The 26,408-nt window shown below is 39.8% G+C and overlaps 1 protein-coding gene across 1 annotated transcript; it reads right to left on the bottom strand.

The window, feature by feature from the left end:
• Positions 1-504: 504 nt before the first annotated feature.
• LOC146511733 (uncharacterized) lies at positions 505-26,408 on the bottom strand. The gene is made up of 6 exons (XM_085172430.1): positions 26,281-26,408; positions 23,109-23,214; positions 16,560-17,912; positions 15,770-16,234; positions 4,520-5,140; positions 505-4,194 (listed from the first exon to the last, which is right to left on the bottom strand). The coding sequence occupies exons 2-6, from the start codon at positions 23,124-23,126 to the stop codon at positions 3,619-3,621; spliced, it is 3,033 nt and encodes a 1,010-aa protein (XP_085028556.1). The 5' UTR covers positions 23,127-23,214; positions 26,281-26,408; the 3' UTR covers positions 505-3,618.

Genomic DNA, 26,408 nt, shown 5'->3' with positions numbered 1-26,408 from the left:
AAAATCCTGAATCGATTTTTAATATAAATTTATTTTGCCCCAAACGCCAGAATCTCAGGTTAAACCTCACTAAATTTCAACAACCACCAAACAGCTAAAACAGTAAATGACAGCAGATACACGTAGGCTATTACGCACAAAGACGTAAACACAAAGCGCGGACCCGCCGACAGATCAGAATCAGCGAGCTGTCGGCTTTCGGCCCTGACCGTGTCCGTGCCGAAAGCCGACAGCTCGCTGATTCTGATCTGTCGGCGGGCTTTGTGTTTTACGCCCTTTTTGCGCTGATTCTGAAGCTGTAGGTTTTACCTCTCCAAACAATATTGACTGAACCAGCAGCAAAAGAAGATCCAAACTACGCTTCACATAAACATAGCCATGAATTCCCTCTGACTTTTGCTATTTTGCTTCCACTGCGATAAAATCACACTTCATGCATAGCTCTCTCTCTCTGTACTTCAAGAACAGTTTCCCCGTCTAAAAATCTGTTTTCTGCATTATTCGCTTGCTTGTTACGCACAAGTCTACCGTTGTTTACAGCGCTGTCGGTCGCTGTTTTTTTTCCCTTTTACTTACTTCCGAAAAGAAAACCTAATTTCTGCTGTTCAGTAGGCTACTGAACAAATTTAAACTTTTTAAAATTATGCAAAATGCAAAACGCTTAGCCGTGTCTCTAAACCTCTGTAACCTTTCTCTGCTTCACTTCAGCAGCATCAGGTAATGTTCATATGTTGATTAATGGTTTTCTTTCGTTTTTGATCTACTGCAAATATTTTTATGAAATTGTTTTTCTGTTTTAGCCTCAGCTACTTTGATACAAAGGCATCTGCTGTGATGCTTACATCTTTGATAAAGTCTCGCAAATGTCATCTTTCTTTTTATAGATATAAAAATATGGAAATGTACTCATCCGTGATCTGAATTATAACATTTCTGACTGTCTGAGGCAAAATTTCCCCGGATCGGATCGAATCAAATCGTGGATCGAATCGATTTGGGACCTTGTGAATAGGAATCGAATCGATTCTAGAAATCAGTGACGATACCCAGCTCTAACAGTTACACAATCATACCAAAACACTGTCCTGATAGTTTCCACTTTCTCTTTTGTATCAGACATACTGAGACAATATTCGGGATAAATAATCATGAAAACAATTTATTTATTCAGTTTAGAGGTTTACACGTCACATCATTATAATCACAGAACTTGTTTCTCTTGAATCATCCACTTGATGGCGAAGTAGAGCAAATGAATCATCACAATGCTTCGAACCATGAGTTGACCAGTTGGATGGAAAGCTTCAGTTCATCACGAGGCTTCATCTCCCCATCACTAGTATTTTGGTCCTAAACCATTCAGAACTTTATAGACCAGCATCAGAACTTCAAAGTCTATCCTCTGACGGACAGGCAGCCAGAGTGAAGACCTCAGAGCTGGACTGGTGTGGTCCACTTTTTCGGTCTTAGTGAGGACTAGAGCAGCAGAGTTCTGAATGAGCTGTAGTTGTCTGACTGATTTTTTAGGTAGACCTGTAAAGATGCTGTTACAGTAATCAAGCCTATTAAAAATGAATGCATGGACTAGTTTTTCCAGGTCCTGTTGAGACATCATATCAGTACTTACTTTTAAACGTTTACTCTTTGGCTGCTCCACTTCCACCGTTTTTTTCGGCAAAATTATCCACACCCACTGCCGCGCTATGCAATCTGGGATATGTTGGGCCACGAAGTCTACACCGACACATCCTTAAAATTCAGGGAAATGAAGGACGCATTTGAGGGCCGCATTTCGAGCAGCCTTTGAATTGGGACAGCCTTCGTCACGTTGCTGTGGCGTAATCGGCCTTAAAATGCGGCCTTTAAGGCTGCAGACCCTGAATTGGGATACAGACCAGGAGTGACATGTTTAGCCACATGTTCTCCTTAAGTTGCTGGCTGTCTGAGTGGTGTCCAAGAAACGATGTGGGCTTCATAGATACTTGGCAAATCTTCTGGAGGAAACCTGTTCTTGTTAGGAGAGAGGGCATCGATCCCACTTTGGATGGAGCAGCTCTCATTTCTAGAAATATGGACAAATTTATTAAACCCCCTAAAATATGACTATCCAGAGCTGGGACCAGGAAGCAGAGTTGCAGTCTTACATGCCTCTCTGCAGCTTCTCTCCTCCTGAAACGACAGCCTCAACACAGCATTTAATCTGTTATTAGACTATTAAATATTTCACTTTAATGTTGCAACTATGTGGTCACTTCTGTCTTTAAACAAAATATTTTCCAGTTACAGAAATCATGAAATCCAAACTAAAGTGTTACTGTTGCTTTATGCATTTTATATAAATAATCGATGATGGTACTGACATGAAGGAAGAGAAAGTTACAGGTTGCATCCTTTGAGTTTGTCTCCGTGCCTTTGGGTGATTTTCAGAAGGACAGATGTTTCTGTTCAATTCTTAAATCCATTTTTTCAAACACAAACACTATTTTAAAGCTTCTAAAGAGTAAAATATTAATGATAATTATGATAACAGTAATAAAAACAAAAGCTCTCAGATCCATCAAATCAAGCAGCAGAAAGAACAATAAGTGAAGAGAAAACTTTAACCTTGTAGACTTCATTATGTTCCAGCTGCTCTACAGACGCTGTGACCTCGAACTTAAGCAGGTCGTAAAGTATGTGCAACTCAATAACTTCATAATTACACCCTGTGGTATTTAGGCAGCAGAACAACTAAGAATAACAACTACAAATAATGTTTTTAGGTTTCTGTTGTACTGCAAGGTTCTGTACAGGAGAACCAAACCAAGAGCAAATATTACGTCTCATTTACACCCGAGCACGAAGAGCCATCAAAATTTAGCAAATTGAATCATCTTTGTTTAGATGCAAGAAGAATCATATAGAAATGAAAAAGTATAAATATAAATCCAGAGCAAAGATATCCTCTAAATCAGCGTAGCACATGTGCAGCTGCTGGGATTCACTTAAGCATTCGGCTCATTGCGTTTGCAGATTTTTCTCTCGCTGTTCTGGCTCACAGCGCTGCAAGCACAAAAATAAATATCCCCAAAGTGTGAAATGTGAAAGGGAGCTAATTAGTAAGAGTATTGTTACTCTCCCCAAGAGTAGTCCAGCAGTAGAAATTAGTCCAATAACAAGGTGTGTAACATCTAGCAGGGTGACAGAAAAACCCAGGGTAACTTCTAAGGACCTCAACGTCTCTCTCACATTGTGTTTTTTAAACATGTTTCCATTTGTCACTTCAGTCTTTACTCTGAAATACAGGAAGAGAAATCATGGCTGAAACAATTTCTCATGAAACCAGGGGTGTGGTCCAACAGTCAGTTTTGGTGAGGAAGGTTTCTAACTGAGAGAAGTGACCCCGAAGTATCTGTGTAGCAGCCACAATGAATCAAGATCATGAGCTTTATTAACTGATCAAAGTCTATTCTTTCATCTTCTGTATTATTCAGTTTGCAATGGTAATGCAGAAGTTCAGCCCAGCAACCAGTTCAGTTCAACACAAGTTTAAATGATTCTATCTGAACTCTGTGGAGCCTGATCTCAAGCTTTTTGAGTCTGACACTGAAACCAGAGGATCTTTCTGTCTCTTCAGATTCACTGTGATGGGAGTAATTTCAGTCCTGAGTGATCACGCTGATGTTTGCACAGAGCAGACAATGAGGTGAATGTTTTGGCACATTGGTAACAGTGAAACAGTTTATTAGTAATGTGGGATCGTTTGTGTTTGGAGTATGAACTGAGATTCCCGAAGCTCTTGTCACACTGGTCACAGCTGTAGTTTCCTTCCATGTGTGTACGTTCATGAATGTTACGACCATTTGATTGTGAGAAGCTTTTGTCACAGTGTCTGCACTTGTATGGTTTCTCTCCTGTGTGGACTCGTTTGTGTGTTTTAAGCTCCCTTGCAGTGGTGAAGGATGACCCACACTGATCACAGAGGTGCTTTTTAACCCCACTGTGAATCAGTTCATGTCGTTTTAACTGATATGATGTGGTGAAGCTTCTCCCACATTCTTTGCAGTATTTCAGTTTGTCTCCAGTGTGTTTACGTTGATGTCTTTTTAGGGCGGCTTGCCAACTGAAAGTTTTTCCACAGAGGTCACAACGAAAGTCTTTCCCACCACCACAGTGACAGGGTTGAGAACTGGATCCATCTGTGTCGCTCTGCTTCTAAACAAAGACACAAAGACAGTGTAAGTCAGTCCTTCAACATTTTTATCTTGAACGTCGCCTGAAATAAAGAGCATCTCTGCAGACGTCCAATTACATTTTACTGTTTCAGTTAACACACTCAGTTTACTGGGCTGCAATAACTACAATACTACCACCATAATACTACAGTAATACTAAAATCATAACTGAAATGAAAATCTGAATAATCACTCAGAGCTGCTTTTCCATGCAGTAGAATTGCTAACATGCTAACACAGTTTAATGAGCAGAGTTGTTCCAAACAGTCAGGCTAAAATGACAAGATAACAATATAAATACATACCTCACAGTAACTGCACTTGTAGAGTCTCTTTCTGGTGTGGATCTGTTGGTGTAGTCTCAGGGAATGTGGAGATTTAAAAGTCTTCTCACACAGGTCACATTTATAAGGTCTCTCCTCGGTGTGGGTAAACATGTGTCTTTGTAACTGTTTGTGAGTTATAAACCGTTTGCCACACTGACCACAGCAGTACACATCATGTCTGGTGTGAATGCGTAGGTGTGTATTTCGGTTCCCTCTCTGGCTGAAAGTTTTTCCACAAATGTCACAGCTGTATGGCTTAATTCCAGAGTGGGTAACTAGATGACTCTGTAAGCTCCTACTGCGATTAAAAGCTCTGCCACACTGATCACAGCTGTACGCTTTAACTCCACTGTGGATGAGTTGGTGTTGTTTTAGGGAATCCTTCAAGGAAAAAGACTTTCCACAAAAGTCACAGCTGAACGGTCTCTCTCCAGTGTGGATGACCTGATGACGTTTTAGTTCAGCCTTCAGAGCAAAATCCTTCCCACACTCGTCACAGCTGTATGCCTTAATTCCAGAGTGAGTAACTAGATGCCTCTGTAAGTTGCTACTGCGAGTAAAAGCTCTGCCACACTCGTCACAGGTGTATGTTTTCCCTCTCTTTTTTCTGTGAGGTTTGACGGCCTCCTGAGAGCGCTGACTTCTTGGTCCATGTTGGTCCTGCAGTGACAGAGATACAAACAGAGCCAGTGAGTGAAATGCAGTCGTGGAACAAACTGAACCTTCAAACTCCCTCCATTAACACTAGCTTTAAACCTGAAGGTGGAGTGTGGCACCAAACACCTTAAAGGTCTCTTATCCCCACCTGCTGGTAGTTCTAACACATTACATCCAACCTGGTGTTAAAAATAATTCATGACTGTTCAAACACTAAAATCATGCCCATCCCTCCTGATTGTACACACACACACACACACACACACACTTTATAGATTTATACATAACCATTCAGTGATAATAAATCCAATGTTTGTCTTATTAGCTGCTGACCAAATGATTGAACAATACTCCAGATGAGACATTACTAGTGCATTAATGACATCTTTCATAATTGAAGAAGTGATACACAAAGAGCATTTCATAGCCATAGCTATGCCTTGTCCCGTTTTCTTAATAACAGAGTCGATGTGCTGAGACCATGAAAGGTGGCGATTTATGGTAACGCCGAGTAGTTTAATCTGGGTGACGTGTTCTAACACTGGCTATGGAAAGACTCAGTTGTGGGCTGTTGACTAATCTACTTTTAATTAACATAGATTTGGATTTATATACATTTAAAATCATGTTGTTTTTACTTATCCAGTCAAACAGGTTCAGCAAATTTTGTTGTGACACGCTGATCAATTCAGAGTTGTCACTGGCTGAATAAAACATGGTGGAATCATTGGCATACCCAAGATTAAGCCAAGACATATTGCAGATCGTTAGTGAAAACTGAATAGAGAAGTGGAGCGAGGCAGCTGCCTTGGGGTAAACCGCAGTTCATAGCTGAGAAATAACCATTACAATAAACCTTCTGCTATCTTCTGTCCAAATAATTTTTTTTCCAGCACAAAGCAGCTGGTGAAAATCCATAACATTTTAGTTTATCAATCAAAAGATCAAAATTTATCAAATCAAATGCAAGAAAAATGTCTGATTGTAACCTAAGGGTTTTTTTACATTAAGGAAAAGGCACCAAACATCAAACACATTTAAGCCTAAACAGTAACACATGAAAGTAGAGCAGGGCGATGTGACCAAAAATATTTATCACGATATACATTTGAAAATTTGCGATAACGATATAACTGACGATATAATTGACGCGAGACAAAATACTTTACAACCTCACAACTTTATTAAAAAACCCATCAATGTATTTTCACTTAAACAAGCAGCTGTTTTTTTATGTGCATTAAAGTTATATAAAAGTTTAACAGTGCAAATGCAAATTGCTTGCTGACAGTTTAACCAAAAGGATTTTCCAGAGGAAATTGGCTGACATTTGCTCCAAGGCATTTGCACTGTTAAATTTTTATATAACTTTAATACACATAAAAAACAGCTGCTTGTTTAAATGAAAATACATTGATGTCGGGTTTTTTTTGCACTAATAAAGTTGTGGAGTTGTAAAGTATTTTGTCTCGCGTCAATTATATCGTCAGCTATATTGTTATCGCAAATTTTCAAATGTATATTGTGATAAATATTTTTGGTCATATCGCCCTGCTCTGTCTGTCACCTTCTGTGTTGAGCTCATTGTTTTCTCTGTAGTGGCTGAGCTGAGTCCAAGTAGCTGAAAATGTTCCTCTGCTGCTCCGTCAGACTCTTCTCCTCCTGCTGATCAGCTGGGACACAAAACAGATCTTTGTTAGGCTCCACACTGCACTGAAGAGTCAAAGTGTCTCATATGTTCATCTGACAACAAAAAAAACAACAAATTTTTGCTTCCCGAGGTGGGCAAACAGACACAAAAGGTTTGAGCACGGATACCAAATTTAGCAGTATGGCAGACCAGTAGCAGGAGAGACTGAGGCCTGTTATTGGAATCAAAGGCCCAGTGGGCCGACACAACGATTTGCACCGATAAGACAAAGACAGCTGTGTTTTATCCTGGAATACATTTTTTTCTTACATTTCCTTGAAATGTTTTTCATTGTAGCACTTTTACCTCCAACTAGGGGTGAAACGATACAGAAAATTCACAGTTTGGTTCTTGGTTTTTAAAAACACACACTCCCTTCACCTCTTCTACATTCCTATGTTTCTCCCAGAGCAGATCTGAGGGGCAGTCCCTCAGTCATACACATATACTTGTTTCATTTGGATAATGTGGGGGGTATGGTTGACCTTTTGACCTTTACATTTTCATTAATATCTTTCAAACAGAGGCAGCACAAACAACACTTTTAGTAGCACAAACCAGCACAAACGTAGCACAGTTGATTGACCCCAGTTTTCATTGCCCCTCCCGAAAATCTCCTGGAACCACCATTCTCCCAAATTTCTCCCGATTTTCCACCCAGACAACAAAATTGAAAAAATCATATCAAAGAATTCCTAGCGCAGCCCAGCTAATTCCAGTTTTCAACAATGGCGGCAGCAACTTAGTTTTAATATTACTCTTATTACTCTTTCTGAGTTGCAAAATAAACTTTTAAAATATTTTCAGGTGAGAATGTAGCTGTGTAAACTTCAAATATCTGAGCCGGCAAGAACAGCGAAGTCCTGGCTTCATCGTTTTCAAACCCCCTGTGGTCTTTTGCTACAAAGGTTAAACATGATATATAAGTCACTTAGACCAGCAGTCCCCAACCCCTGGGCCTCGGACCGGTCCCGGTCCGTGAGTCGTTTGGTACCGGGCCGCGAGAGTTGAGGCTCAGGTGTGAAATGTATAGTTTTCAGTGTTTATATCGGTTTTCAGTATTATTTTGTTATCGTTTTTATCATTAACTCTGTTTTCCTGGGTCTTTTCACGCATGTTATGAATAAATTGGTATGAATAAATCGGTTTTCGGTACCGGTACTAGTTTTATTTTGTTGTATTTATCCGTGACAACTTAAACGCCGGTCCTTGAAAATATTGTCGGGCATAAACCGGTCCGTGGCGCAAAAAAAGGTTGGGGACCGCTGACTTAGACAACTTAAAAATATTATTGTTTGGCTTTTTTCAGTATTTTATTTGTTCCTGAGTAAATCGGTTAGGCTGAGATCAAAGTTATTAGATTAGATTAAATAAAACATTATTATTCCCTCGGGAGGGTTCCTCCGGGAGTTTCACACAGGTGAAAACACGTCAAACAGAAAACTGATTAAACAAAAGTGTGAGATGGTCAAGAATTTATGCGTCCGGTTATATTTTAGATAGCAAGGAGCAGACGGCAGTTTCACTCCACCGAGAGAGGTTGTGACGTAATTCTGAAGGCTAGACCATCCAACTTCACAATCGCTCACTTCCAGCCTACCCGACTTTCGAAGGACCTGGCCCACATGTACACACACACACACACACACACACACACACACACACACACACAGAGTGCCCTTTTGAATGTTGCCAAATATGTGTATGTGGTGTCTGTGAAGGTTCTCAGTCATCCAGGTCATCGTAGTCTAAGGAGCTTGGAAAGAAAAGCGTCTGGACTTCTGAAATACATTTAAATCTGGGACTCTCCACCATTTGACCCTTAGAACGGAAGAAGCTTCTCGGATAAGAGGTGAAACGTCTTCATGTGTATGTGGTGTTAAATAGGCCTATACTACTGCGCTTTGATGTTGCTTGTAAGGGTGAAACTCATTGTGAAAAGTCTGAGAACCACTGCTACAGAACAATGGCGATTTCCCTTATATGGTAACACCTGCAACTCACGTGACGCCCAGAATTGTACAATACTGATGCTTGAGAGCGCGCGTGTGACGCAAGTATGTGTAGAGTGTTGAGCGCGTGATCAGTGGTGAGAAAAACAACTCATGAAACTTGACCTTTCTATACTCGTGGCTCACTTCCACTTCTAATCTATTCGTTTGCACACTTACACACACCCAGCTGCTGTTTCCTGTTTTGCTGCACTCTGGAGAGCCTCGCCTTTAACGGTCTTCTCTCACAGAGAGCAACAGAAAACTTCACTCAGAAAACTTCAAAAAACTCAAGATTGACTGAACTCAGTTCAAAGTTACCTTGACACTAACCTTTAGATGTGAGAGGTAGTGATGGTGCGCTTGAAGCTGACGCTCCGGTCCGTGTGTCAAAAAGATCAACACGCTGCTTCAGAAGCACCGTGTCGAGGCTTGATTCGTTTGGCCAGAGTCACATGATTAGTGACGTCTGAAGCTTCATTTAGAACGTACTTCTACGTAAAAAAAACGTAAAGTTTTTACTGAACTTTATTGAACACACAATAAGTATACAACATACAAACAGATAAAGTCTACGAAAGAACAGAACATGAACATACAAAACCAGGGGTAAAAAAAATAATTAATGAGTACGCGAAAAAATCCACATATATATATTGTTCTGAGAGCCTTTTTGTTGGTTAAGTCTGATATTGATTGTATGTACAATTCCATATCCTTATAAAAAAGGCAGAAATACACTTACATTTATGGATAGAACATTTAGCTAAACGTATTAAGATATTTATTATAAAAAAAGCATTTATCATTCTTCCTGGGGAACTTAAAGAAACAGAATAAAACATTTTCCCATTATTAAGAAAACTCCCTTAAAATATGGACAATAACAAAACTGCTAAATTCCTTCCAGAATCTCTGTGTAGAGGAACAGTACCAAAAAAGATGTGCCACAGTTTTTGGATGATCCCCACAGAAAGATCAATTAGTATTTATGTGTCTTTTAAATGTTACCATATAGTGACTGGCTGGGTAACATTTATGAAGAATTTTATATGAGATTTCCTTCACCTTGTTTACAATTAGATATTTATGGGATCATCCAGACTGTCTTCCAGGTGATATCTGGAACATGTCGGTTCCAGTAAGATATTATATATATGGGAGAGACATGATATCTTCTTGGAATAAACTACGTATTCTCTTATTGCTGTTACCAAGTTCCTGTGAAAAGCAGATTTTTCCCACTGCTGACTCAGCTGGATCAGGGAGAGTGACTGAGGTAGATATTGAACTGTCAGTGTTTTTATATAACATTAAAGTACCTGAGGGTATGGCACCAAGCATCATTGAGAATTCCCGAACACTTACGGGAAAATTATAAAGTGTAAGGGATTCATTGTAAGTAAGTAGTACTCCCTCTTTATTAACCAGCTGAGCCACTAATAGGATCCCATTTTGGACCCAAGTTTCCAGGAAAAGTGATAATAAAATAAATAAAATATCTCTGTTGTTCCAGATGAGGTATTTGTGTAGTGAGAAGTTGTGTTTATAAATGAGGGTCCACGCTAAGAGGACCTGCTTATGGAAGGATGAAAGATTTACAGGGAGTTTTCCAACACTATAATTACAATTTAAAATAAAATTAAAGCCACCAAAATGGGAGAAAATATGATATGGTATAAAATTCCAGATAGAGGTAGGGTTTTAAGAAAATGTTTAGCCCAAATAATTTTTAAAGTGTTATTTAAAGTAGAAAAGTCTAAAATGTTAAGCCCACCTGATTTGTAGTTATTCATCACAACAGATTTTCTAATATAATGTGTACGGTTTTTCCATATAAAATTAAAGAGCATGCGGTCAATGTCTTTACTAATTTTCTTATCCAGATGTAAGGAGAGAGCAGCATATGCCAGTCGGGATATCCCTTCAGCTTTAGTAATTAACACTCTACCTGTCAGAGATAAATCCCTTTGCAGCCACTGGTTGAACTTTTTTCAGATTTTTTTGCATAATTGGATTGAAGTTTGACGAGCATCTTGACTTTTGGTCTTTGGATATTAACAGTCCTGGGTATGTGACTTGTTGTTTAACAGAAATGTTACAGATAGCATTTGCAGTGCAGCCTTTAATTGCTAAAAATTCACATTTTTTTAGATTTAGACATAACCCAGATGCCTCAGAGAAATCACTAATATCACTAAGGGCTGGACGGATTTGATTTGCATTCTTCAAGAAGATTGTGGTGTCATCAGCTAGCTGGCTGATGATGAGCTCCTTATCAGCTATGGTGATTCCTTGTAAAACAGGTCAAATCTTGGGGTGGAGTCTTAATCATTTTAACTGAGCTATTGCCATTCGTGTACAAGGTTTTGAAGCTTTACAGAAAAATTATCTAAAGCCAAATTTTTTAAAAGAGTGGAAAATAAATTGATGTTCAATTGTATCAAAAGCCTTTTAAAAATCCAGGAAGAGAATGAAGCTATTGTCAGATACCAAATCAGAGTAATCAAGTAGATCCAAAACCAGTCTAATGTTATTAGAAATGTGTCTATTTCTCATAAAGCCTGATTGTGTCTCATCAATAATTGTATCCAAAAACTCTTTAATTCTGTTAGCAAGTACTAAAGCCATAACCTCATAGTCATTATTGAGCAGACAGATGGGTCTCCAATTATCAATAAGAAGTAAGTCTTTGTTTGGCTTTGGAATAAGTGTTATGAGACCCTGAGTAAGAGTAGGAGGGAGGGTGTTATTCTCTATACTTTCTATGAAAACCTGCAGTAAGAACGGAGGCAGGAGATTAGAAAATGATTTATAAAACTCTGCAGTTAAACCATCTGTGCCAGGAGATTTGTTGGCCTTAAGTGCAGAAATATAATTACAAACTTCCTCCACAGTCAGAGGGCTGTCACAGTGACTTCTATCTTCCACAACAATAGTTTTTAGGTTTTTAATATTATTGAGAATCAGTGTTGAGACATCCTCATTATATTTTGAGTTGTACAGTTTAGTATAGAATTTGACACAGAAATTTGAAATTTCTCTATGATTGTCAGAGACAATGCCATTAATATTTAGTTGATTTTGGATCAGTATTTTTCAAGCAGAATTCAAAGCAGAATTTTGTTCTCCCTCCTCCAGCCACCTCTTCCTGGATCTTACAAAAGCACCCTCAGCCTTGTGTCAAAATAAACCGTCCAATTTATTTTGAAGGTCTAGTAAAGTTAATTTATCTTCCTCTGAGATTTCTTCTCGATATTTCTGATAATAAGAGCCAATTTTGCTGATCACTTCTTCCTCTTCAGCTTTCCTCAATTTAGTAATTTGACTCCCATATGTTCTCAAGAATTTGCATGCTTCAAATTCAATTTTAAAAAGTTATATTTATAGAGCCGGGTGGAGGTATGCTACACCAATGCTTGTAATGAAAAGAAGGACTTTCTATTGCTTGTAGAGAGCCATTTCTTTTTACAATAGCGGATGTATTTTACTTTCTTATATTAACCTACAGGCCGCCCACTCGTCTCCTCATATGTGTAAAAAAATATCCCTTAGTGAAAAAAGCGCCGCTCACATATTCAGAACTCTATCCCAAATAATTTTATTAAAACACCCTGATGAGGTATTTTGGTTTGGTGCAGCCACTCATACCAAAGTAAAGAGTTTTTCTTCATTTTTATAGCTACTTTTACAACGGGTTTTCTCGTTAACAGAAAATAGACAGAAACCCTAAAAGAAAATGGCTTTGTTTTACGCACATCAAGAAGGAGTCAGACGACCGTCGGTTCATCCCGGTCAATGTTTCCTCCGTCGGGTACCATAAACATATAAGAAAAAACCCCCAGAGAATTTATTATTTTTCTAAGAGTGAGAGAGAGAGAGAGAGTGAGCGAATCGATCAAACTTTTCTACAAAACGTTATACACGTTATAAATGTCAACCAACCTTTGACACGTGGATGTTGGCTTAATTTTTACCCAAAGAGAAATTTGACCCCAATAAAAAACACAGGATACTGTGGTGAACACTTACCTCAACTTTGATGGGTTTTTTCACATCCATTTATTCTGAAAAAAAAGTAAACATGTTACAAGGACAGTTTTGACACAATGCCCAGTGCAGAGTACATGAATGGGAAGTAGGAATTCCTCCTCTCTATACAGGGTGGGCCATTTATATGGATACACCGTAATAAAATGGGAATGGTTTGTGATATTAAAGTCCTGTTTGTGGCACATTAGTATATGTGAGGGGGCAAACTCCTGAAGATGGGTGGTGACCATGGTGGCCATTAAGAACTCGGCCATCTTGGATACCACTTTTTTTTTTTTCAATAGGAAGAGGGCCATGTGACACATCAAACTTATTGGTAATGTCACAAGAAAAACAATGGTGTGCTTGGTTTCAACGTAACTTAAGTATGTGCAGCTCAATAACTTCATAATTACACCCTGTGGTATTTAGGCAGCAGAACAACTAAGAATAATAACTACAAATAATGTTTTTAGGTTTCTGTTGTACTGCAAGGTTCTGTACAGGAGAACCAAACCAAGAGCAAATATTACGTCTCATTTACACCTGAGTACAAAGAGCCATCAAAATTTAGCAAATTGAATAATCTTTGTTTAGATGCAAGAAGAATCATATAGAAATGAAAAAGTATAAATATAAATCCAGTGCAAAGATATCCTCTAAATCAGCGTAGCACATGTGCAGCTGCTGGGATTCACTTAAGCATTCGGCTCATTGCGTTTGCAGATTTTTCTCTCGCTGTTCTGGCTCACAGCGCTTCAAGCACAAAAATAAATATCCCCAAAGGTGTGAAAGGGAGCTAATTAGTAAGAGTATTGTTACTCTCCCCAGGAGTAGTCCAGCAGTAGAAATCAGTCCAATAACAATATGTGTAACATCTAGCAAGGTGACAGAAAAGGTGCATTGGTAATGCCCATTATTGTAATGCTTTTTTAAGATGAGCAAAACTTTATTTCACTTTGGGTTAGCTGGGATAAGTGATGGATGGAGGGAATTTTACTTCAGCCACAGAAATCCTAAACAGGAAGGAGGAGCAGAGTTACAGTGGATCACTATCCAGCAGGGAAACAAGATTTATTTCAATTTCTAGGCCATGAGTGAGATTTACTAAGTGGGCAAATTAGGGTGACGATACCGTTCCAGAGTGATCTATTAATAGTGCACAAATTTACATTCAGAGATGCATGCAGCCAGTTCATTTAAGTATTAACCGGCTTTCTACTAACAGCAGCACAAAAACAGCAGATTCGATCATGGAGACACTGAATCTGCTAAACTAATTAAAACATTGTAAGTGCAGGTCTTCAGTTTACGTTTCTTTGTGAAAACAGCACAGCAAAGGAGACTCTGTGACGTTTTGGTATAAGGGATAAATCTTCTGACCGAACCCGATGGGACTGTGTGAGGTCCTGAGGCTAAGAGTAAGGACTTATCCACAGGAGAGCTGCGTTCTTACAAACCATCCCACTGTGTAAACCTGACATCTGTGGAACAGCAGAGCTGTATGATGTGTACAAGGACACAAAACATTATTTACCATCAGATCCCGAGCCCTCCATGTGTTAATCAACAAACTGCTGCTGTGCTACATCCATAAATAATGAATAAATTAGGAGCTTAAGCTAAAAGGACAGTTTATTTGTACAATCTTCATGTGAACATATTCAAGAACATCACAGATGAAAGAAACATTAAAAACTTCCACACTACATAAAGCAAGAAAAAAAGTTTTTCTTTCAGGTGGTTTCAGAAAAAACAAAAACATCAAACACCTCCAAGACTCTCTTTGAAAGAACTAAAAACCTTTATTCTCATGGTCCAATCATGAGTGAACTCACCGATGAAGCCTTGTGTGCTAAAACATATGTTAAGAGATATATTCTAAAACACTTCTTCAGTAGAGAATCAGAGAAGAGAAACACACAGATTTTCTTGCTAGCAAGGGCAGCCTCCTGAGCTCACACACCAAGAGTGAGGTTCAGAGACTAAGCACTGAGGACTGCTCTGGTCCTTTATTTATACACTTCAGTGAGCGTTTGTTCCATACATTAAAATGTGGAGGTGTACGTGTGTGTGTGTGTGTGTGTGTGTGTGTCAGAGTGTGACCCCATAAACGACTTCCCTAAACCTGCTGGTCTGGAGGTCCAGCAGTTCATCTAAACAAAAGGCACTTAGACTAAGACAGATATAACTACGTTAATCCTACCGTAAAACAATAAGACAAGGTACAACCTTTCCCATGCTCCTAGGATGTGGGGGTGAACGCCAGAACATGTGTTGTTACAGAATGTTACAGACCTCCCAGGATGAGACATTCTTTTAATATGCCACCAACTATATACTTCTAAACACAAATGATTACATGCAGTATTCTACCATATGCAAACGTATATCATTAAAAGATTATACGGACTACTAAATACAATTTTCCATTGACAACATGTCAGAGTTTCAAAGGTTAAACATGAGTTTCCAAAACGTTTTGCTGGAGAACAATGAACTATTTGACTGAGTTTCAATTATTTACAGACGAGCAAAACCAGGACAGAGAAAAAAGGACAAAACTGACTCAGTAAAACAACAGAAAATAAGATCCCATGTAAATCTGTATTATGTAGAAGTTCAGCCCAGCAACCAGTTCAGTTCAACACAAGTTTAAATGATTCTATCTGAACTCTGTGGAGCCTGATCTCAAGCTTTTTGAGTCTGACACTGAAACCAGAGGATCTTTCTGTCTCTTCAGATTCACTGTGATGGGAGTGATTTCAGCCCTGAGTGATCACGCTGATGTTTGCACAGAGCAGACAATGAGGTGAATGTTTGGGCACATTGGTAACAGTGAAACAGTTTATTAGTAACGTGGGATTGTTTGTGTGTGGAGTATGATCTGAGATTCCTGAAGCTCTTGTCACACTGGTCACAGTTGTAGTTTCCTTCCATGTGTGCACGTTCATGATAGTTACGATTATATGAATGTGAGAAGCTTTTGTCACAGTGTCTGCACTTGTATGGTTTCTCTCCTGTGTGGACTCGTTTGTGTGTTTTAAGCTCACATGCAGTGGTGAAGGATGACCCACACTGGTCACACGAGTGCTTTTTAACCCCACTGTGAATCAGTTCATGTCGTTTTAAGTGATATGATGTGGTGAAGCTTCTCCCACATTCTTTGCAGTATTTCAGTTTGTCTCCAGTGTGTCTACGTTGATGTGTTTTAAGAGCAGCTTGCCAACTGAAAGTTTTTCCACAGAGGTCACAACGAAAGTCTTTCCCACCACCACAGTGATGACAGGGTTGAGAACTGGATCCATCTGTGTCACCCTTCCTCTAAACAAAGACACAAAGACAGTGTAAGTCAGTCCTTCAACATTTTTGTCCTGAACGTCGCCTGAAATAAAGAGCATCTCTGCAGACGTCCAATTAAATTTTACTGTTTCAGTTAACACACTCAGTTTACTGGGCTGCAATAACTACAATACTTCCACCATAATACTACAGTAATACTAAAATCATAACTGACATGAAAATCTGAATAATCACTCAGAGCTGCTTTTCCATGCAGTAGAATTGCTAACATGCTAACACAGTTTAATGAGCAGAGTTGTTCCAAACAGTCAGGCTAAAATGACAAGATAACAATATAAATACATACCTCACAGTAACTGCACTTGTAGAGTCTCTTTCTGGTGTGGATCTGTTGGTGTCCTCTCAGGTAATCTGGAGCTTTAAAAGTCTTCTCACACAGGTCACATTTATAAGGTCTCTCCTCAGTGTGGGTAAACATGTGTTGTTGTAACTGTTTGTGAGTTATAAACCGTTTGCCACACTGTTCACAGCAGTACATATCATGTCTGGTGTGAATGCGTAGGTGTATATTTCGGTACCCTCTCTGACTGAAAGTTTTGCCACAGATGTCACAGCTGTATGCCTTAATTCCAGAGTGGGTAACTAGATGTTTCTGTAAGTGGCTACTTTGAGTAAAAGCTCTGCCACACTGATCACAGCTGTACGCTTTAACTCCACTGTGGATGAGTTGGTGATGTTTTAGGGATTCCTTCCTGGAAAAAGACTTTCCACACAAGTCACAGCTGAACGGCCTCTCTCCACTGTGGATGAGTTGGTGTTGTTTTAGGGATTCCTTACTGGAAAAAGACTTTCCACACAAGTCACAGCTAAACGGCCTCTCTGCAGTGTGGATGACCTGATGACGTTTTAGTGAACCCTTCTCAGTAAACTCCTTCCCACACTTGTCACAGCTGTACACTTTAACTCCACTGTGGATGAGTTGGTGTTGTTTTAGGTAAACCTTCCTGGTAAAAGACTTTCCACACAAGTCACAGCTGAACGGCCTCTCTCCACTGTGGATGAGTTGGTGTTGTTTTAGGGATTCCTTCCTGGAAAAAGACTTTCCACACAAGTCACAGCTGAACGGTCTCTCTCCACTGTGGATGACCTGATGATGTTTTAGTGAAGCCCTCACAGTAAAATCCACCCCACACTCGTCACAGCTGTACGCCTTAACTCCAGAGTGGGTAACTAGATGCCTCTGTAAGTTGCTATGGTAAGAAAAAGCTTTGCCACACTGATCACAGCTGTACGCTTTAACTCCACTGTGGATGAGTTGGTGATGTTTTAGTTTATCCTTCCTGGTAAAAGACTTTCCACACAAGTCACAGCTGAACGGCCTCTCTCCACTGTGGATGAGTTGGTGTTGTTTTAGGTAACCCTTCAAGGAAAAAGACTTTCCACACAAGTCACAGCTGAACGGCCTCTCTCCACTGTGGATGAGTTGGTGTTGTTTTATGTTACTCTTCAAGGAAAAAGACTTTCCACACAAGTCACAGCTGAACGGTCTCTCTCCAGTGTGGATGACCTGATGCTGTTTTAGTGAACCCTTCCTAGTAAAACCCTTCCCACACTCGTCACAGGTGTGATTTTTCTCTCTCTTTCTTCTGTGAGGTTTGTCGGCCTCCTGAGAGCGCTGACTTCTCGCTCCATGTTGGTCCTGCAGTGACAGAGATACAAACAGAGCCAGTGAGTGAAATGCAGTCGTGGAACAAACTCAACCTTCAAACTCCCTCCATTAACACTAGTTTTAAACCTGAAGGTGGAGTGTGGCACCAAACACCTCAAACACTAAAATCATGCCCATCCCTCCTGATTGTGTACACACACAAACACACACACTTTTGTATTATTTTATAATTCATATTATTTTGTTGTTTCCTATTACATATTTCTATAATTTGTATAGATTTATACATATAATTCATAATTATTAAGTGATATTAAATCCTATGTTTGTTTATTTGTTTATTCAAAAGGAACCCCATTAGCTTCACATAAATTATTATACAATAAAATGGATTCAAGATATCCACATAATTTGGCTCTTACATCCACAGTGAGGTTTCACAATTAAAATATAAGCAATCAATAATAATAATAATATCAATAACATTCAGGCACATTACAAAAATTTCAAAAACAAACCATCTTATTAGCTGCTGACCAAGTGATTGAACAATACTCCAGATGAGACATTACTAGTGCATTAATGACATCTTTCATAATTGAAGAAGTGATACACAAAGAGCATTTCATAGCCATAGCTATACCTTGTCCCATTTTCCTAATAACAGAGTTGATGTGCTGAGACCATGAAAGGCGGTGATTTATGGTAACTACTTTTGAGCACCTGCAATCGTTCTGGTGCTGTGACATAAAAACAAAACGCTGACCCCTGACTCTGGCACAAAGTTTTGCCTCTTTTGCTCATTTTAATGTTTGATTAGTGTACAATCAGGTTGCCTTTCATGTAGGGCTGGGCCATATCATACAGTTGATATAAAATATTGTGATAGAATACCGGTTACACGCTAGGGGTTAGATACAATACATGTATCGATATTGAAGAGTTCGATACAGTGCTTTCGGTTCTGTGCGCATATTTATCGATCAATACAATATATTTAATTTATTTTATAAACTTTTCTTCTGACGATGCTGTCTGTGTTGAGAGCTCACTGAATCTGCGTTCGACTTATCCGCCTAGGCTGCACTGTCGAGCGCAGAGCAAGCTAGCGAGACAGAGGCTAAGCTCGTTGCAACATGGCAACTGCCTCAACGCTCCCTGAAATTGAACCTCCCCCACCCAAAATAAAAACAACAAGCACGCATGCTACAAAGTTTACCCGAGTCATTTAGACAGCCGTTTAAATGACTCGGGTATATTACTGCCTCTGTTCGGTGGTGTCGAGCCAAACGGACTTTAACGTGTGTTTGAACGAGCTGACGGTTCTCTCGTTAAGCTGAAAGAAAGATGCTTTAATCACAGGAGTCACACATGTGTCCACTGTACCATCTGGGAACTCTTCTTGTTTAGCACTCGTAATAACACAAACACTAAATCCTCCTTCTCTGGTGTTGTTTTGTAGCAGTGTATACAGTGGGGCAAAAAAGTATTTAGTCAGCCACCGATTGTGCAAGTTCCCCCACTTAAAATGATGACAGAGGTCAGTAATTTGCACCAGAGGTACACTTCAACTGTGAGAGACAGAATGTGAAAAAAAAAATCCATGAATTCACATGGTAGGATTTGTAAAGAATTTATTCGTAAATCAGGGTGGAAAATAAGTATTTGGTCACCTCAAACAAGGAAAATCCCTGGCTCTCACAGACCTGTAACGTCTTCTGTAAGAAGCTTTTCTGTCCCCCACTCGTTACCTGTATGAATGGCACCTGTTTGACCTCATCATCTGTATAAAAGACACCTGTCCACAGCCTCAACCAGTCAGACTCCAAACTCCGCCATGGCCAAGACCAAAGAGCTTTCGAAGGACACCAGGAAAAGAATTGTAGACCTGCACCAGACTGGGAAGAGTGAATCTACAATAGGCAAGCAGCTTGGTGTGAAAAAATCAACTGTGGGAGCAATCATCAGAAAATGGAAGACATACAAGACCACTGATAATCTCCCTCGATCTGGGGCTCCACGCAAGATCTCATCCCGTGGGGTCAAAATGATCATGAGAACGGTGAGCAAAGATCCCAGAACCACACGGGGGGACCTGGTGAATGACCTGCAGAGAGCTGGGACCAAAGTAACAAAGGTCACCATCAGTAACACACTACAACGGCAGGGAATCAAATCCCGCAGTGCCAGACGTGTTCCGCTGCTGAAGCCAGTGCATGTCCAGGCCCGTCTGAAGTTTGCCAGAGAGCACATGGATGATACAGCAGAGGATTGGGAGAATGTCATGTGGTCAGATGAAACCAAAGTAGAACTTTTTGGTATAAACTCAACTCGTCGTGTTTGGAGGAAGAAGAATACTGAGTTGCATCCCAAGAACACCATACCTACTGTGAAGCATAGGGGTGGAAACATCATGCTATGGGGCTGTTTTTCTGCCAAGGGGACAGGACGACTGATCCGTGTTAAGGACAGAATGAATGGGGCAAAGTATCGTGAGATTTTGAGCCAAAACCTCCTTCCATCAGTGAGAACTTTGAAGATGAAACGAGGCTGGGTCTTCCAACATGACAATGATCCAAAACACACCGCCCGGGCAACAAAGGAGTGGCTCCGTAAGAAGCATTTGAAAGTCCTGGAGTGGCCTAGCCAGTCTCCAGACCTCAACCCCATAGAAAATCTGTGGCGGGAGTTGAAAGTCCGTGTTGCTCGGCGACAGCCCCAAAACATCACTGCTCTTGAGAAGATCTGCATGGAGGAATGGGCCAAAATACCAGCTACTGTGTGTGCAAACCTGGTAAAGACCTATAGTAAACGTTTGACCTCTGTTATTGCCAACAAAGGTTATGTTACAAAGTATTGAGTTGTATTTTTGTTATTGACCAAATACTTATTTTCCACCCTGATTTACGAATAAATTCTTTACAAATCCTACCATGTGAATTCATGGATTTTTTTTTCACATTCTGTCTCTCACAGTTGAAGTGTACCTCTGGTGCAAATTACTGACCTCTGTCAACATTTTAAGTGGGGGAACTTGCACAATCGGTGGCTGACTAAATACTTTTTTGCCCCACTGTACACCTGAGACTGTCACCTGTCTGTCTGTCCTGCACTCTCTCTCTGTTTCTTTCTCTCTGATTGTGGAATAAAAGTGTGAACATGTATTTATAAGTTACGCTTGTGTTTGAATCCTGCAGCTTATCACACATTTGATTTCCATGTGTGACAACTGCAAGTGTCCAGAGTGAGGACAGACTGAGGGACCCACTGCTGCACATCATCTGTGAGGCTTTGCACCCCTGATGATCCACCAGGACAAACTCAGCAGTGTGTGAGGAAGAGGAGGATGAAGAGCCAGCAGCAGCTGACAGATGGGGAGAATAGACAGACTGTTCCCTGTTTGTGAAGGATTGCTAGAAAAGTTTAGAATAACTAATTGTCTGTCCTGAATCAGTCTTATTAGGTAATGTTCAAATAATTGTATCATTCCAGTGTTTTCAGTGTGGGAGAAAGTACTCAGGGCCTTCAAGTTACACACCATGAAAGGCAGCAACAAGTTTAATGTTCAGAAACGTAAAGTATGTATCAGCAGCAGAATGGAGCTAAAAATAAATGTTTGTTTCAGTTCTATGAAGCTTTGAGTATTTTGGATTAGTAGCACTGCTGTGTTTGTTGCATCATATTGCTGTAATTGTTTATATGCTTTATATATTCTGAGGTAAGTCGATCTATAGTGTTACATCATATTCTATAAGGATGTCATGTGTTTGTATACTTTCTGCCCAGTTTGACCCATTTAGCAGAAGTCAGCCTGTTTAAGGCTCTGATATCTATTCTGTGTGACTTAAAGCAGTTATGACATGGTCTGATTTTCTCACCCAATAAAGGAATATTTAATATATCAGTCTACTCTTCATTCTATCAGAAACAGTTTTCACAGCTCGTATAATTTGCTTTTTACACATATATGTAAGCATTGAGCCAAATTTAGTAATGCCAACAAATTAAACAAACAATATTTGTCTCTTATATATGATACATCTATATACACACTGTCAAAGATACTTGTATTTGAGTAAAGATTTAAGGTGATAGGACATATAAATAACTGCAACTTGAATCTTTACTGAAGCTCAGTATTTGACACAGAGTTCAAACTCACTGCTGTAATGAATAATAATGATTAATATAATAACTATAATATTGGCCATATTATAGTTACATTACCAAAGTGAGATGACTTTAGTCTCATGAACAACATTAGCTAATTGTTATTTACTAGCTAATCTTAAATGACTGTTCAGTACAGAAATGAAGCCCAACAATCATGTTTTACAGTCCTGTGGTCTCAGCCTCAGATACTTATTAAATCACACAGAGCTCATGTAGAAACAAATGAACAAAATATGTTCTCCTTCATTTCTGTCAAACAAAGCTGTATGAAACGTTTCCAGCTGTTAGTATCATGGTTGCTAGGCAACCTGGGCAGCGCGATGGAGGCTAGACCGTCCCATTTCACAAGCCTACAAGCCTCGCACTTCCGGCCTTAGCGGTCTTTGAGTACGCGGCCCTTGAGGACCGTTGAGGCTGCGTACTTTAAGGCTGCAGAACCTGAATTGGGATACAGCCATGATGATCTCCAGCCTTGTGCTCGTCAACATTCTCACCTGAGTTAAGAAGACGATTACTGAAATGGTCTCAGCAGGTCCTTTGATGACAGCAATGAAATGCAGTGGTAAGGGGTTTTTTTGGGATTAAGTTCATTTTCATGGCAAAGAAGGACAATGTAATTCATCTGATCACTCTTCATAACATTCTGGAGTGTATGCAAAATGCTATTATAAAAACTTAGGCAGCAACTTTCCCAATATTTATGCAATTCGCAAAACTTTTGGCCACGACTGTATAACCTCTTTTTAAGTTTCTGGATATTATACATGGTTATGATCAGGATATGTCGGCCAATTTCCACTGGAAATACCTTTTGGTTAAACTGTCAGCAAGCAATTTGCATTTGCACTTTTAACTTTTTATATAACTTTAATGCACATAAAAACAGCTGCTTGTTTAAGTGAAAATACATTGATGGGTTTTTTAATAAAGTTGTGGAGTTGTAAAGTATTTTGTCTGGTGTCACTTATATCGTCAGTTATATTGTTATTGCAAATTTTCAAATGTATATCATGATAAATATTTTTGGTCATATCGCCCTGCTCTGTCTGTCACCTTCTGTGTTGAGCTCATTGTTTTCTCTGTAGTGGCTGAGCTGAGTCCAAGTAGCTGAAAATGTTCCTCTGCTGCTCCGTCAGACTCTTCTCCTCCTGCTGATCAGCTGGGACACAAAACAGATCTTTGTTAGGCTCCACACTGCACTGAAGAGTCAAAGTGTCTCATATGTTCATCTGACAAATAAAAGAACACATTTTTGCTTCCCGAGGTGGGCAACTTATTGGAAACAAACACAAAAGGTTTGAGCACTGATACCTGGCATTGAAAGATGCAATGCCAGCAATGTGGATTGTCAAGACTAAAACCAATCATTAAGCAAAGACAACAGGGATCATTTGTTTCTGTTTATTTAGCATTCACAACATTTGTAGTTGCCTTCTGTACAGGGGAAGTCCACGCACACTGTGTGGTACCGCCATCCGCAGAAGGTGCATTCAATCTTTGTAAGAAAAACTAGATTGTCTGAGACTAAAATGATATTAAGAAAAGGAGAGGTGATTTGTAAAACTTCAAGTGTATGATAAGGTGAAAACAAATACACAATTGCATGTCATGTAGCTGAAGGTTTTTTTTCTTCTTCTTTTGGAAGACCAGAAAACACTGAAAGTTACAAATGTATTGTGCTTGAAACAAATTCAAAAAAGGTGATAAAGCCAGCTGCACATGTGTGTCACAAGTAAATCTGGCTGTATAATAAACAGAAACAAGTGATCCCTGCTGTCTTTGCTTAATGATTGGTTTGAGTCTTGACAATCCACATCGCATCTTTCAGTGTTTGTGGGTAGATTTGAATGCACCAGTGTAAGTGCAGCCACTCAGCCTCTACTCAATGTGGTCATAGAAACAGGTGCAGATGTGTCACGAGTTAATCTAGTAGTAGGCTATGGCGCTTGGCCACAGGTGGCAGTAGTGGACTGACCTCCATTTGAGACTGCTCCAGCTGCTCTGTTACAGTCAGTACATCTGCAACAAATTGCAGATCATATGCAAGTTTTGGAAATTACATTATAAATATTCCTAACTTAGCCATGGCTGCCATGTTGATGTATTACCTATATTGGCTGAAAATGTTCATTTCCAGAGAAAAGACACAGGCAGACTGTGCTTACAGGATGTGATGTTACATGTTATTATGTGATGTTATTGGAATCATCATGAATAACGGGAGTGGTGATTTCTATAACTTTGTGTATATAATTTGGCATTTCTTACTGATGTAGGCCAAAAATAAATACATAATAAAATTTTATTTATTTTAAAGGTTTATTTGCAAGATACAAAAACAGACAAAATAGAAAGTTCCACATGTATTGTGGAACTTTACACACAAACACACACACACATAAAACTTATTAAGGACTGTACATTAACATAAAACTGTTGTTTCACCAGAGAAACACACACACACACACACACGGAGAGAGAGAGAGAGAGAGAGAGAGGATATGCAAACAGCTACCAAACAGTCGTCATAATTCGTCATACAATGAGAACAGGACAAATCAACAATTAACAATGACTAATTAATATTAAAATCTGTAACATAATGTATTGTTTGGAGTTTAGTCTGATTGTTTCATGATGACCTGCCATTATCCAATCACACATCTGCTTACCTGTATCTTTTGCTCGTTTCTCCTCCTTTTCTTTTCTATTTTTTCTAAACTGAGCACCTGATGGCCTTGAACTTTTCTTGTCCATCTTCCATTGGTTTTAATTTTGCACTCCAGTATGAACACAAATTCCCCAACCCGAGGATCACCACAACTTAACCTAACAGACCTACACCTTAGTTCATAGATTCACTTTGTCTAAGGTTTATTTCTGGGATTTCGCACAACCCAGTATTCAGATCGTGAATACATAATGGGCTTGGATTTACAACATTATGAATGAAATGTGCTCTATTTGCAAGCAACCCCCTCCCCTTTCCAGGGGTTGTGTGTGAGACTTTAAATCATCAAACTGTAAATTATAAATTGTAAATTGTTATTGATCCCTTTACCCCTGGTCCTAAAGTGTATATTTATTTTCTTACTCTTCTTATATTTATTGTTTGTTTACTTTCACTGCTGTAACTGGAGCCTCGTCGTCTCGTCTCTCTATATACTGGACTGTATGTAGCGGAGATGACAATAAAGTTTACTTTGACTTCAGCAGCGAGCACGCGCACCGAGGGCTCTCGCGCTCACTTTTCGTGTATAGAATTTCGAAAAAACATCGGTGCAAATTATAAGTCTGTATTATAATGTCTGGTGTTTTCGTGTTTGTTGGTTTGTTTGTAATTTATTTTATTTTGCGAGTTGGTGATTTTTGCCGCTCCAGCCAGCCAGAGCATCCCCCGCTGCCCCGCCCTCTCCTTTCTGCGCCGCAAGCAGCAGGCGCACCTCGCAAACGGAGGGCGCCCTTACTCCCAGCAAATGGGAGAAAACCGATCGGTGCCTACGACATTCCCAATATGCGTTGGCACGATGTCGGGGCAGCATGAATACGAGCAATTTTTTATTTTATTTTATTTTTTATTGCCAATGCCCGTGATGCCCCCCACCCCACCACGATGCCGCCTCGGGCAACAGCCCGTGTAGCCCTATCAAAAACCGCTACTGTGTGTGTCACAAGTTAATCTGGCTGTAGGCTATGGTACTTGGCCAGAGGTGGCGCTGGTTGACTCGACTCCATTTGAGTGCACACAAAGTAAATTGCACACTTTAGTTGAGCAGCGAAAATGAAAATCGCCCGTATCAAAAACCGGTACTGCCTATACTACAGTGCTTTGATGTCGCTCGTAAGGGTGAAACTCATTGTGAAACGTTTGAGAACCACTGCTACAGAACAATGGAGATTTCCCTTATATGGTAACACCTGCAACTCACGTGACACCCAGAATTGTACAATACTGATGCTTGAGAGCGCGCGTGTGATGCAAGTATGTGTAGAGTGTTGAGCGCGTGATCAATGGTGAGAAAAACAACTCATGAAACTTGACCTTTCTTTACTCGTGTCTCACTTACACTTCTAAACTATTGAAACAGGAAGCTGCTGTTTCCTGTTTTGCTGCACTCTGGAGAGCCTCGCCTTTAACGGTCTTCTCTCACAGAGAGCAACAGAAAACTTCACTCAGAAAACTCAAGATTGACTGAACTCAGTTCAAAGTTACCTTGACACTAACCTTTAGATGTGAGAGGTAGTGATGGTCCGCTTGAAGCTGACGCTCCGGTGCGTGTGTCAAAAAGATCAACACACTGCTTCAGAAGCACTCTGTCGAGGCTTGATTCGTTTGGCCAGAGTCACATGATT

The sequence above is a fragment of the Neolamprologus multifasciatus genome, chromosome 9, assembly GCF_963576455.1.
Source record: "Neolamprologus multifasciatus chromosome 9, fNeoMul1.2, whole genome shotgun sequence".
Taxonomy (NCBI): domain Eukaryota; kingdom Metazoa; phylum Chordata; class Actinopteri; order Cichliformes; family Cichlidae; genus Neolamprologus; species Neolamprologus multifasciatus.
Note: the sequence above shows the minus strand (reverse complement) of the source record. Positions and strands in the feature narration are given on the sequence as shown.

Bases quoted from the DNA above. Each gene is read 5' to 3' on its own strand.
- LOC146511733 (XM_085172430.1), bottom strand. The intron at 16,235-16,559 runs GTATGTATTTAT...GTCTTTGTTTAG, and splicing joins ACAAGTGCAGTTACTGTGAG to AGGAAGGGTGACACAGATGG. The intron at 5,141-15,769 runs GTTACTAATAAA...CACAGAAAAAAG, and splicing joins CCACACACAAACAATCCCAC to AGAGGGAAAACATACACCTG.